The 14,861-nt window shown below is 43.0% G+C and overlaps 1 protein-coding gene across 2 annotated transcripts in view; it reads right to left on the bottom strand.

Annotated features, from left to right (window-relative positions):
* Window positions 1-14,861, bottom strand: part of TRIM9 (tripartite motif containing 9) — a 118,745-nt gene that overhangs the window by 40,747 nt on the left and 63,137 nt on the right. For both annotated transcript variants that reach the window (XM_005894550.3, XM_014477856.2), the window contains exon 3: window positions 12,885-13,007. In XM_005894550.3, coding sequence (XP_005894612.1) covers window positions 12,885-13,007 — 123 coding nt within the window. The remainder of the gene's footprint in view (window positions 1-12,884; window positions 13,008-14,861) is intronic.

Below are 14,861 nucleotides of genomic sequence, written 5' to 3'. Positions count from 1 at the left end.
GAATCTGCCTGCAATGTGGAAGACCTGGGTTCAATCCCTAGGTTGAGAAGATCCCCTGGAGATGGGAAAGGCTACCCACTCCAGTATTCTGGCCTAGAGAATTCCATGGGGTTGCAGAGACACAACTGAGCGACTTTTGCTTTCTTTCCCATCCTAGTGGGTGTGAAGTGGTATTTCATTGTGGTTTTGATTAGCATTTCCTAAAGGAAAGTTATGACCAACCTAGATAGCATATTCAAAAGCAGAGACATTACTTTGCCAACAAAGGTCCATCTAGTCAAGGCTATGGTTTTTCCAGTGGTCATGTATGGATGTGAGAGTTGGACTGTGAAGAAGGCTGAGCGCCAAAGAATTGATGTTTTTGAACTGTGGTGTTGGAGAAGACTCTTAAGAGTCCCTTGGACTGCAAGGAGATCCAACCAGTCCATTCTGAAGGAAATCAGCCCTGGGATTTCTTTGGAGGGAATGATGCTGAAGCTGAAATTCCAGTACTTTGGTCACCTCATGCGAAGAGCTGACTCATTGGAAAAGACTCTGATGCTGGGAGGGATTGGGGGCAGGAGGAGAAGGGGACGACAGAGGATGAGATGGCTGGATGGCATCACTGACTCGATGGACCTGAGTCTGAGTGAACTCCAGGAGTTGGTGATGGACAGGGAGGCCTAGCGTGCTGCGATTCATGGGGTCACAAAGAGTCAGACACGACTGAGCAACTGAACTGAATGACTCATAGGGCTTACCTGGTGGCTCAGAAGGTAAAAAAGCTGCCTGCAATGTGGGAGAACTGGGTTTGATCCCTGGGTTGGGAAGATCCCCTGGAGAAGGCAGGGGAACCCATTCCATTATTCTTGCCTGGAGAATCTGCACGGACAGAGGAGCCTGGCAGTCTGCAGTCCATGGGGTTGCAAAGAGTCGGATATGACTGAGCAACTAAGCACAGCACAATGACTCATAATCTTGAGCATCTTTTCATGTACTTATTGTATATCTTCTTTGACAAAAAGTCTGTTCAAGTCATTTGCCCATTTTGAAATTGGGTTGTTTGTTTTTGACAATAAGAATTTGCAAATTTTCATGAAGTCCAATTTGCCTACTTTTTCTTTTGTTGCCTATGTCTTTGATGCCATATCCAAGAAATCATTGCCAAACCCAGTGTCATGAAGCATTTGCCCTATGTTTTCATCTAAGAGTTTTATAGTTCCAGTTCTTACTTTTCAGTCTTTGATTCACTTCAGGTTAATTTTTGTACATGGCTTTCGGTAACTGTCCAACTTCATTCTTTTGCATGAAGATAGTTTCCCACCATCATTTGTTACTAAACCCACCTTTTCCCCATTGCATAGTCTTGGAAGCTTTGTCAAAAATCACTTGACCATGTATGTGAGAATTCACTTCTGGGCTTTATTCGATTTCCAGTGGTCTTCTGTCTATCTTTATGCTAGTACAGTATTCTGTAGCTTTGTAGTGCATTTTGTAATCAGGAAGTGTGAGAACTCCAATTCTGCCCTTCTTTTTCAAGCTTGTTTTGGCTATTTGGAGTCTCCTAATATTTTGACAGATGATTTGTTGTTGCTTTTTAAAATAAAAAATAAAATGTAGGATTTAAAATCTCTTTATTGGAATTGGTGAAAGAAACCACCTTTGATGTGAAGATTGTTTTGTGATTTTGATTGGGGGAAAACATCACTTTTAAATTCACTGGTTGATTTATTTTCTCCTAACATATAGTATGTTTCTGTCAAACTAACACCATTGTCTATTGGTCTGGGCTCAAGTGATGCAAATTATTATATTATATTTTCATTTTATTATTTTACTTTAATATCAGGAGGTAAAGAAAAGTTAAGTTTCTGCTTCTTGGGGAAAAAGAAAACATCCGTAAGTTAAGCACTTAAAAAAATGCAATGCAGGGGACCTACAGCTATTATACTACTCATCTCTGCTATATGACGCTTGACTAAATTGTTCCCAGAAAGTGTTTTTACATTTCAACAGCCAGTGCCTCAATGCTGCTAGGTAGCAGAAACCTCAGCAGTCACCTTTCACTGTCCCAGTGGCATTTGCCCTAGGACTATATAGAAGTGACTGGTACTAAAATTCCGAATAACAAGCACAGGCTGGATCTGAGCACTACAACCCAAAGTAAGCCTCCTTTTGAGGCAAAAAAGACTGAACTGTGTTTACTTGCCAGAACGTTCAGCTCAATGATAATTTTATGACCAAAATGTGCTGAAATAAATATATTACTCAGGCCTCATAAAATTCTATGTCTGCCTCTATAAATTTCCTTCTTAAGCAAGGTTTATTTGGTGCCAAAGGAGCTGTGGGAGTGTTGAGGGCTCTGATTACTCTTAAGAAGCTTCATTGTTGTGCTGCCAAAGAGTCTGTGAGTTTCAGGGGTGTTTGCTGTTGGCTGTTGTATTCCATGGTTCAAGCTTCTTGGAAGGACTCAATATCCTGCTTGGCTCGCAACTCCCACTGTTGCTACAGTGCATGCTGGTCCATTTTTAAAACATTTTAATCAAACATTTTGCTATGATCACAGTAACCTGTGATAAAATTCACTATTAAAAATGAATCGGTGTGTTCCCAGAAGTGGCATTTTTGGGTGTTTTATAATTAACTTTTAGTTTCTCAATTAATCTAGCAAGATTTACCATATTATGGAAATCAGCCAGATAATTGAATCTTTTAAGAGTATAAATTTTTTTTTTTCTGTGAGTGTCTTCATTCAGCTTTCTTACTTGCTACCTTCTTCACTCTGTGTTATTTCTACTCCTTATTAGTACTATTTACTTCTACATTATATGTTTTTTAATGAAAAACAATTCATAGGAAGTCAGACCATGTCACTTTTTCTTTGAGTTCTATATTTTTTTGCAGTGGCTCTGATGCTCTGGAGAAACCCTTGGCACCGTGTTTTCAGCTGGCTGGATATAAGGAGTTTCTAAGGAAATGTACATGTTGCAGGAGTGACATGAATCAGTTCAGTTCAGTTCAGTCACTCAGTCTTGTCTGACTCTTTGCGACCCCATGAATCACAGTATGCCAGGCCTCCCTGTCCATCACCAGCTCCCGGAGTTCACCCAAACTCATGTGCGTCGAGTCGGTGATGCCATCCAGCCATCTCATCCTCTGTCGTCCCCTTCTCCTCCTGCCCCCAATCCCTCCCAGCATCAGAGTCTTTTCTAATGAGTCAACTCTTCGCATGAGGTGGCCAAAGTACTGGAGTTTCAGCCTCAGAATCAGTCTTTCCAATGAACGTCCAGGACTGGTCTCCTTTAGGATGGACTGGGTGGATCTCCTTGTAGTCCAGGGGAATCTCAGGAGTCTTCTCCAACACCACACTTCAAAAGCATCAATTCTTTGGCGCTCAGCCTTCTTCACAGTCCAACTCTCACATCCATACATGACCACTGGAAAAACCATAGCCTTGACTAGATGGACCTTTGTTGGCAAAGTAATGTCTCTGCTTTTGAATATGCTGCCTAGGTTGGTCATAACTTTCCTTCCAAGAGGTAAGCATCTTTTAATTTCATGGCTGCAGTCACCATCTGCAGTGATTTTGGAGCCCCCAAAAATAAAGTCAGCCACTGTTTCCACTGTTTCCCCACCTATTTGCCATGAAGTGATGGGATCAGATGCCATGATCTTAGTTTTTTGAATGTTGAGCTTTAAGCCAACTTTTTCACTCTCTTTCACTTTCATCAAGAGGCTTTTTAGCTCTTCTTCACTTTCTGCCATAAGGGTGGTGTCATCTGCATATCTGAGGTTATTGATATTTTTCCCAGCAATCTTGATTCCAGCTTGTGCTTCTTCCAGCCCAGCGTTTCTCATGATGTATTCTGTATATAAGTTAAATAAGCAGGGTGACAATATACAGCCTTGACGTACTCCTTTTCCTATTTGGAACCAGGCTGTTTTTCCACGTCCAGTTCGAACTGTTGCTTCCTGACCTGCATATAGGTTTGTCAAGAGGCAGGTCAGGTGGTCTGGTATTCCCATCTCTTTCAGAATTTTCCACAATTTATTGTGATCCACACAGTCAAAAGCTTTGGCATAGTCAATAAAGCAGAAATAGCAACTAGGAAATAGTCCTCCAGTCTTCGTGTGTATTAAGGCCTAAACCAGCTCTTAGAGGACAGTTAATTAATGTGTGGTCCATGGTTTCAGAGAGGGCCTTCAATATTTTATCAGCAGTCACCATCTGTTTTGGATGGCAATCCTATTGATCACTTGAAGAGTTTTATTTTGTTAAGTGGCAAATTTATGAAGGTCATTTTTGGGGGGTCAGGATATGATACTGTACCTATTTGGAAAAGGAGAATTTGAGAACAGACTGTATGTCTCTTTGAATGCTTAGATTTTATAGTAGCAGAGAGTAACCCATGACAGCTTATATAGTACAAATGTGATCTACAACTGTATTTTCCACTGCATCTTGAACAGGTCAGTCTCCCATCACTCAGCTCAGGTGATACAAAGAGCAGCTAGAACTGGGATTAATTAAGGGGGATTTCATTATTTTATCCAAATTTCATCTGTCCATCTTACATGTGGCTCTTTAAAATTTTTTCTTCAAAACTTCTTTTTAATAAATACTTTTCTCATAGTATTTTCTCTCATCATGGGGTCTGGAGAGAGATCACTGATGGATTTTTAGTCTAAGTAAATACTAACATTCTCTTAATATTTCAGGACATTCTTTCTTAATATATATTCCCATCACTGTTTAAAACAATTTCCTCTAAGTATAATGCAATTCTCTTTTTGTTTTTCTAAGATATAAGTACTTTCAAGAAACAAACTTGAATTTATTCTACACAGGTCCCTTTGGTCAGTGGGGATAGTTTTCTCTGTGTTCCACAAGGTCCTGTTGCAAGATGACTAACTGATACTTGCAATTGACTCACTGGTGATTTTTGGTGAAGTACTTTGACCAATAGACTCATCTAGTAAAATAAATAATTCTCTTGATTTTCCCCTAGAGTAAAATATTATCTCCTATATTATCATTACGTTCATTGAAACTTAGGGACACTTAAATTAATGAAGAGCATTTTCAATTTCTTACATGCCACCATTCTCCCACATGGCTTATGGAAATATGCAAAGATTTCTTCCATTTTCTTGATAACCGTCTTCTGTAGTAGTATTATTAATTTAACCACCTCAGCGACTAGTCATTTCAAAGACAAATCTGATGCTTTGAGTTTTAATCCATAAAAGGATCATTAGGCCTATCAAGCAAATAAAACACATGCCTGTTTTTTGTAAGGCTTGAGATTTTAACAGTAAAACTGTGAACTTTCTGTCTCAGAAGTGTGAATAACAAGAACCTCATCAATAAGCATTGAGTGGAATATCCAAAGTATGCTCTTAGTGCATAGAATACTGTATCCTTGTACAGAGAAGTTAATGAAGGAAGAAGTGCAAGCCATTTGGAGAGAGAAGCATCCTGATGTGGGCCCACCCGCACAGGAGAACATTTATCATTTACCGCGTCCCACAATACAAGTGTTGCATCCAGTATGGTGGTGTTTTGTAGGATGTGAGAAACGGTGGATTAGTCCATCATCTGTGAAGTATGCTTTAAGTGCCTTCTGGAGCTAAGTGTGTCTTTCATATACGGACTCAGGCAAAGTACATTCCAGAAGTTCTGTGACTGCCCTTCACTGTCATTACCAGAGTGGGTCGAGGGTGTTCAAAGGCATGTCCCTGAACTGTGGTGAGCTCCAGGTGTATGCGGAGGCATCCTGGTGATTCCACGGGCAACTTGGGCACTCTGTTTCTTACAGGCCCTCTATGGCTTTTGCTTCTACATGTGGGAAGCAGAGGACCATGGAATTTGCCAAATGAATTCCCAATTAATGATAGGCTTATCATCAATAATAACTGTGGTTAAATTATTAGAGTTGGCCCCCAAAAAACTTCTGCTGAGGGCAGTCAAAAATTTTAAGTGTTCAAGTATGCCTGAATTTTTTCAAAGTCTTCACTGTAAAGAACTAATGGAACGTCTTGCCAGTAGTTTTATTGTAATTGAGTGGACTTTTTAGTTTGTTGCTTTTCTTTCTAGTAATGACTATAACAGTCAAATCCTACCTAATTATTTTTAAATTCTTTGTGAGCTTGGGCAGGTCTTTCCTTCCCTTCTACCCCTCTTCCTCCCGCCTCCCTCCCGTTTTCCTTTCCTTCCTTCTTCCTTCTCTCTTTCCCTCTAAACCTGATCAAAGGATTATTTACCTATTATGAAGCATTGACAAAACGGATAAAGTAAGCTGATAATGCTGCTAAATCGCTTCAGTTGTGTCCGACTCTGTGTGACCCCATAGACGGCAGCCCACCAGGCTTCCTGTCCCTGGGATTCTCCAGGCAAGGACACCAGAGTGGGTTGCCATTTCCTTCTCCAATGCATGAAAGTGAAAAGTGAAAGTGAAGTCGCTCAGTCATGTCCGACTCTTAGCGACCCCATGGACTGCAGCCTACTGGGCTCCTCCGTCCATGGGATTTTCTAGGCAAAAGCTGATAATATCCCTAGTGTAAATCTGTACTCTTAATAATATGCCCATACGATTAATTCTTTTTTTTTTTTGCTAACATAATGGGAACAAACAGCCAATACATGGTAAATAATAACGAAGATAATAATGACAATCATGATAATGAGTCTAACAAAACCCAATTGGATTCAAAATCAAGCATTCTATAGACAATTACAATTGGGACATGAAGGCCCTCTATAAAAGTGGAAGCTCTAATAAGCAGTCAGTTTTATCATTTTTATCATTATCCCTCAGCATTCTCACTGAGTAATGTCACTGGTATGTTAACTTACCAACCACACATGGAAATTAAAGATTAGATTTTTTTCAGAATGTATTTGAATAACTATAACTATTTTTTTTTTCTTTAAGAGGATCTAGACTTGCAAGGGGACCAAGAAGACATCCATCACTTAGTACTATTCAACACACAAATTCATTCTAAAATATTGGAGAAAGAACACTTGTAAGATGATTGTGGAGTTATTTCAAATCTGAATGTTACATAAATAAAAATAATTCTCAGATATTTCTTTGGGCTTATCAAAAGAAAAATGACATTTGTAAAGTTCCTGAAAAGAGCACAGATCCCATTAATGGCACTTTTAAAATGTTGACACAAATTCCCTGTGAGGATCACAGACAATGAGGATATTTTAAAGCCTTATTTAGCCAAGGAAGACCTGGGAAGGATGTTGACACAACACACACACTTCAGACATGAAACCTAGGGGCCCAGCTGCCTCTGCTGATAGAGGGAATATTGTCCAAGGCATTAAATGTGATTTAGTAATAGTTTTTGAAAGCTCAAAAAGCATTTTTTCCCTCCAGTAGCTTTCTGACATTTGATTAGTTTATCATATCCTGAAAATTTAGGTATTTGGCTCCCAGTGCTTTTTCAAACCACAGAATAGTATTACTGTAATTTAGACAGTGTTCCTAATATAAGGTCACATCTGTATATGCCTCAAAGTCTTGTTTTTAGCTTTTAAAAATAGCTAACTTAGTGTACTATTTTGTGTGGTAATGAATTATACTCAAGTCACCATTCCTAGGTTCAGAGATAATTAATCACACTAGGTTAATTCTGCAATAGGAACTCTGGTATTATGGAAAATACCAGGAGCACTTACTTCCTCCGTGTTCTGAGTAAGACTATATTTCCAGTCTTCCAGTGACTGCTGTTCAGTTTCTAAGTCGTGTCCAACTCTTTGTGACCCCATGGACTGCAGCACATCAGGCTTCTCTGTCCTTCACTATCTCCCGGAATTTGTTCACACTTATGTCCACTGAGCCAATGATGCCATACAACCATCTCATCCTCCGTTGCCCCTTTCTCCTCCTGCCCTCAGTCTTTCCCATCATCGGGGTCTTTTCTGGGAAAGATATCCAGTGATAACAACAACAATAAAGCTCACATTCTGAGTACTGTGCTTTAAGGGCTTTACAATACCCTAGGTGGTGCTGACCACGTCTAGTCCTATTTTCCACACAGGTGGAAGAAATGGAGCTGTAGACGTGTCCATGGTTAGAGACCCAGCAAGTGATACAGTGTTCACATCCCGTTCTCTTATGACCCAGAATCTGGGCTCCTCACCACACGGCTCCATCTTGCCTCAGAACCAGAACTGCTCCATCTGCTCAAGCAATCGGTTCTTTCAGAGAGGAGCCTGAGTGGATTATAAAGACTGTCTTTATGCACATGGCTTTCCAGCTCCCCTAGCCTTTTGGATGGCTCAAGAAGAGAAAGTTGCCAGAAAAACACACACACAACTCTCCTCTTTGTCAGCAAAAAGCAGGCCCCCAGAGAACTCTGCCAAAGGGAAGCGGAAGACCATAAGATTATCCCCTCCGGACTGTGAGTGATGGGCTAGCCAACAAAGACAAAAAGAAGTACTGTGCCTGGCAAGTGATGTCTATAAAAGGCCAGTCTTTTCTCACAAATCTGAGTAGCAACTGAAGTGACAAGAAAGGAAAGAGGCAGGAGGAGAAAAGCAGAGGGAGGGAGATGTGGAGGCTGGCATCAGCAGTCACGGTGACGGCCGCACTGCCTGTTTTTAGAAGCAGTGACAGATACAATCAGCTGAAAACAGCAGAGAAACAAATCACAGAAGGCAGAAGACAGAACGGCTTTGCTGCCGTGGGAGACAACCAGCCACCTGTCTCTGGTTTCTGTCGCCCTTTGGGATCTAGGGCAGGGAACTCCACCCTAGGCAGGGTGGAATGAGGGCAGGCAGCTGCCTCTGCTCAGAGGTCCCTGACCATGCAGGCCACCAGCACTGATGGACCGACACTGGCCACGGGGTCCCCGCAATGCGTTACAGCTGTCCCTGAATCATCTCCACTTGCATCCATGGCACAGCCTAGGCTGGTGGCTTTCATGCCCCTCTGTACTTTTTGATTAGGATAAATGGTGTTTCCTCAGTCCTGGCTCCCCGCATCTATCCAGATTGTTGCCCTTACATCTCTCCTGTAGAGAAAACCAGGAGTCACCACTATAGTCATCCTATGACTTAACACAAACTGTTAACCGTGTTCTGTTTAAAGATGTCAGGGAAGCATCTGCCGTGATTCACAAAAGAGATGCCCTTTAACGAAAAAGTTAAAACTTTATGGCTACACATTAAAACGGCTGGTCCACTATCAGAGGGAAAATCCCATCTGTCCGGCTCATTACCCGTAGACAGCTGTGAGTTTAGATACTGTCTGTGGTTCAAATGACATTTTAAGTTCCACTATAACAATAAAGGTTCTGGGTTTCTGAAAGGTGCTAAAATGAAGGGCTGTAGTGATCATCTTTTTAGTAATTTCAGAGCAGGTGATGGAAACAGAAAACACCCATCGGTCCCTATGACTAACTGCATAGAGCAAGACTAGGGTGCACAGTGCTGACCACCCTCTTCTTCCCTCATAGCCTGGCCACTTCCGGCAGGCAAGAATGCACACCACCATCAACACATGTCTCCCAAAGTTTGGGCTCCTCCAATGCCTGCTTTTCCATGATGCTCTCTGTGACCCTTTCAGCTGGAAGTAACTTTGCCCTTCTCACAGCTCTAATGACATGGGCAACCTTCTCCTGGAAACTTGCTCTCTATCTGTGCTGGAGTCATTTGTGGGTGTGACTGATCTCATCCACAGGACTGTTGCTGCTGCTGCTGCTAAGTCACTTCAGTTGTGTCTGACTCTGTGCGACCCCATAGACGGCAGCCCACCAGGCTCCCCCATCCCTGGGATTCTCCAGGCAAGAACACTGGAGTGGGTTGCCATTTCCTTCTCCAAAGCATGAAAGTGAAAAGTGAAAGTGAAGTCACTCAGTCGTGTCTGACTTAGTGACCCCATGGACTGCAGCCCACCAGGCTCCTCTGTCCATGGGATTTTCCAGGCAAGAGTACTGGAGTGGGGTGCCATCGCCTTCTCCCATCCACAGGACTGGAAGCCCCTAATTCTGAGTCACCTTCGTGTCCTTCTTCCCCTGCCCCAGAGCCCAGCACTCGGCTCCTAGCAGGTGTGCATTAGGTAGGTGCTGGCTGACTGGGGACAGGATTAGGCATGTCCCCACATGCCTTCTCTCTGCACTGTACTACCCTACAGCTGTAGGGTGCCATGTCCAGAATCTGGACTCTGAAGCCAGGTTAACAGGACAGGAATTCTGGATCCCAGGATCAGTTCTCAATAGCATGGTGCCATGGTTTCCTCATCTCTAGAATGTTAATAGCAGTAATAATGACCTCCCAGAGTGGTGAGGAACAGAGGAGTTGATCCCTATAACACAACTAGTATATTGCTGCTGCAAAGGAAGTATCCCCAAATGTTAGCTCTTACTGCTATGAAAGCCAGGGCTTGGTCACCAAGCATGCTCATTCTGTGTTGCTACCTGGTTAACTACAGAATCACAGTCCACAGTACTTCTAGATTTTAATTCGGATAAAAAATGGTGACTTCAGAAGAATTTTTCATTCAAGCCTCATCTGACTATCTTAGATGAATAGGCTTATGGCTTTAAATCCATCTCCCAGGTTGTTACAGCCAAATGTACAAGGTTAACATCCACATAGCACAGCCTTCAGGAAACATTTTTTTCTGAAGTATCTTTAATATTGCCTTACTTATCTCTCTCACATTTTAGGAATGACTATGTATGTTACTATGAAACACATCCCATGGTCCTTTACAGAATTCAAAAGAAAATAACTTGATCATAGACACTAAGGGACAGGAGCCTGGAAATTGATAAGCTAGAGAAAATCATTCAAGTAAAACTTGGCCTCATTGAGTACTTTATGAGACAAGTACCACACAGGTCATTGGAAGGGGCGGGGAGGCTCCTGAGGAAAGCCCAGTGCTCCCTCCATTATCTGAAGTTCAGCGTGAAGCCTTCATGGGGCTGGGGTTGGTGTGATAACCCTTGGGGGCTTGTGTTCATTCTAAGACAAGCCTGAGAAGGTCTTCCAGTTAGATTCACCATCAGGAAACAGCGACTGCCTCCCTGGAAGGAGCAGTAAGATCCCTAGCTTTGGTTCACTGTTCAAGCCCACGAACTAAGGCTCTCTCAATGTTCACTCCCTGTGTACTTTTCTTTCCTAGCTTCTGGTTCAGATTCCAACTTCAAGACATGCAATTTTCCCTAACAAAGAATCTGCTGAGCCTCTCCATGATGCAACCGCTCTGTTTTGTCACATCAGGAACGCTCAAAGGGACATGGCCCCGAAGAGGTCAGGCCGGCCAACATGGCCCCAATATAGCACAAACAAGGTCAAGCTGACCAATGATATAGTACCAACAAGGTCAGGCTGGCCAACATGGCCCCGTACAGCACCAGCGAGGTCAGGCTGGCCAAATTCACTGTAGGGCTCAGCTCTCATGAGTCCATTCTAGCTTGGACCCCATGGTCACAGCTCAGCCTCCTGTCTGCCTCCATGACACAGGTAAATTCAGAGTGCCAGGTAGGTAAGTCACAAAGGCAGTGGAGAAAGGTTTCTATTCCAGCCACATTGCCCTGGTTTTGGGGAAGGGAAGAAGCCTGTATGTGGATCCAAATGTGTATTGGGGAACTGTGGGTGAGGAGCAGCAGAGGAGGGAACCTAAAGAAGTAAACTAGTGTTGGGGTTTCCCTTGCCTTTGGATAGAACTGTTAAGCTTCCTTGGGGAAATGCTTCTCTTTCCATGCTGCCTGGCTCCCCATCTTCACAGTGGAGTTCTCTGGGTCCTGAGTCTTGGAGCATGGTGGGCACAGATTAAGGACTAGGGGACTCCACTGCTCAGGACTCAACATTGCCATTTGCTGCACGTCTTGCTGAGCTCTCATGCCCCAGATAGCAACTGGTTTCTTGCCTTATTTCTAGTAACCGTGAACTGGGCACTGGCTCGGTCACCAAGCTTTAGCCCCAAATCTTGTAATGTCTGTTCTCTTAGTTTTTCATTTTGAAACTCTCCCTTGGTTCTCCTACTGGAATCCCACACTTTTAGAATGGAACCTCCTCTTTTTCTCCAGGGACTAAAGCCTGCTCCAAGCATGCTGGGGATATCTGCTACTTCCTGGGCTGCTCACCAGCCACCAGCTCCTCCAAGGCTGTGTCTACTCTAAGCTGTACAGTATTGAAGCTCCCTGACACTGGTTGCCTGACCCCAGCAGAGAACCTAAGGTCAGACCTCACTTCTGCCTCCACCCCAACCACAGGCCAGCATGGCACACTACCCACCCTCCACCCACTGGCAGCCACCCTGAAGCTTGCTGGGCATGCATGTGCTCCTTCTGGCTACTTCTTGCTTCCTTCTGCTGGATGCTGCCCATCTATGTCTATCCAGCCTGCTCTTACATGTTGTTGCCCTGCTCCAAGGGGGCAATAGATGGGGAAGCAGATGTCTCCGGGAGGACCAGTCCTCCTGCCAATAGGACCCCAGACCTGTGATCAATTGATTCACTGTGTGATGACCAAAGTCTGTACAGCTGTTCAGTTACATAGTTTGCTTCACAAGTGAAGACAATCTTGTTTGTTTTCTGAAAAGTACAGATTCCATTTCCCAATTGAAAAAATTGCCTCTGCATCATCATTCTGGTCATTCTGTTTAAAATTTCAACCCCCATTTACTTACTTATCTTGCCTTCTGTTTATTCCTTCTAGTAGAATATAAGCCCCATGAAAGCAGGGATTTGGATTTGTTTATTATGTTTGTACCCAGGGCAATTTCTGGCCTATAAAAGCCACTCAATGAGTATCAGTGATGTAAAGAAAGGAGTGAGTGCCGAGTGAAGGGGCCTGCCTGCTCCTCATTGGCCACCCCAGGTTGTGGGCATTCACCCGGAAGCCTGGTGCCCCGCCCCCCACAGGGTGCAGCGCTCACCTTCAGCTTATGCTCGTGCTCCTTGTTGACGCGGGCAAGCAGCTGGGCTTTCCTCCTGTTGAGGGCGTCAATGAGGGCATCACACTGCGCCACCAGGCAGGCCTCGAACTCCACGCTGTTCTCCTGTGTGAGCGAGCACAGTGTTCAGTGGCGAAGTGACCACTTGCCTCGGGCTGCCAGAGACAGCAGAGCCCCAGACCACTTGTGGGGGGAAGGCCCCGCTGAAGGGAAGGAAGAGGAGCCCTGCCCACAGTGCACACATGCATTTTATAAATAACAAAATAAATTTTATTCTGCAGTGATAGTGTTTCACTTTAGATTCAAAGAGGTAAATGTTACTTAATACATGTGTTTTTAGCAAGAGGAAATCATCTCTGCAATTTGAGTTATATCAAGTAAAATAAAGTTTTAGTTTGTAGAGTTGAACATGAATTGCTTTGAGGGTTGGCATATGGCCAGCTGTGCATGGTGGAAGGTGGCGTTCAGAAAGGCTGGTTGCCGGAGGGAGTCGGGTATTGTTGAGGCATGAGAGCGAAAGAATCACTGAATTTAGAGGCAGAAAGAAGAAAGCAGATGGCAATGGTCTTCAATATTAAACAATAATACAATGACAACAGAAGTTTAGACGAATAGTCATGGGCAAAACACTTGCTCCTTTCATTAAAAAAAGCAAGAAATAAGTGCAGATAGACAGTGAAGAATCAGCGGTATATGTAACAGGCATCAGCCTGCTGTGAAAGTCAGCTTGTGGGAGAACAGTAACCATGCTCTAAATGGATCATAACTTTCCCACGATGTTTAAACTGAATGCTGGATCTAAATTTTTTTTACATGCGTGTGCAGTCGCTCAGTCGTGTCCAACAGAGTGACCCTTTGGACTGAAGCCTGCCAGACTCCTCTGTTCATAGGATTTTTCAGGCAAGAATACTGGAGTGGGTTTCCATTTTCCTCCTCCAGGGGATCTTCTGGACCAAGGTATTGAACCTGATCTCCTGTGTCTCCTGTACTGCAGGCAGGTTCTTTATCCACTGAGCCATGCTACAGACATTTTTAAAAGCAATTCTCTCATTAAATTATAAGCATTCATTAGAGGTAATCCTTTCAATAAGTTATATATGTAGCTTTGATTCTCCAACCATAATCTGGAAAACAATTGTAATTTACAGCCAATGAGAGCTAAATACTTGTTACATGTACAGTAATAGCATTGAAAAAATAGTACTCAACTGAGTAAGCTGTAAAATTTGGGGGATCAGAAATGAAGGAACAGCTTAGCCTATCAAATTTAAATTAATTCTCAGTCATCCAGAACTGTGTCTCCTAATGTAAGGATCAGTAGTTAGGTATTAGGTCACTGTTTCAAATGCAAGGTCTTCTTTGTATAAGGCATGCATTTACAACTGCTTGAGCAATCACTTCTACAAATATTAAGTTTTGGCTTTCATAGTAATTTGCTTTTGAGTTCTCACAGAAGACTCCTGGAAATCATCACTGCAGAGCTCTCTAACCAAGCAGGTTATTATTGGTAGGGAGGGGGAAGCTGTTTCAGTAAAGGCTCTGATAGAGTAAAAGAAAGCTCTGCTCTAATGAAGAGGTGACGTGCAGGGGTGAGCCTGGGGCTGCACACTTTATGCCAGGAGCAAAGAAGGGACCAATTGATAAACTTTGTTGTTTTGGAAAGCAGAAGGAAATATACAACTGTTAGGTTGTTAACAGGGGCTTGCATGTCAACAAAGGGCAAAAAAAATCAGTGTGAGGTGCTCTAGAAGGCTGGCTTACATTTAAAAAGCCATTTCTGCCTTGACATAGGTTAGATATTAACTCAGAAAGTCAAGCTACTGGAGGCCAGTGCTCGGGTTATTTCTGTGAGGCAAACCTGAAAATGTAAGAACATTAAACAGTGCAGAAGGTCATTATTTTAGCATTTCATGCAATTTAATGGTTTCTCCCCTTCAGCTCTAGTAGGAGTTCACAGGC

Source organism: Bos mutus, chromosome 10, assembly GCF_027580195.1.
Source record: "Bos mutus isolate GX-2022 chromosome 10, NWIPB_WYAK_1.1, whole genome shotgun sequence".
NCBI lineage: Eukaryota > Metazoa > Chordata > Mammalia > Artiodactyla > Bovidae > Bos > Bos mutus.
The sequence above is the reverse complement of the archived record's forward strand: the minus strand, read 5'-3'. Positions and strand labels throughout refer to the sequence as shown.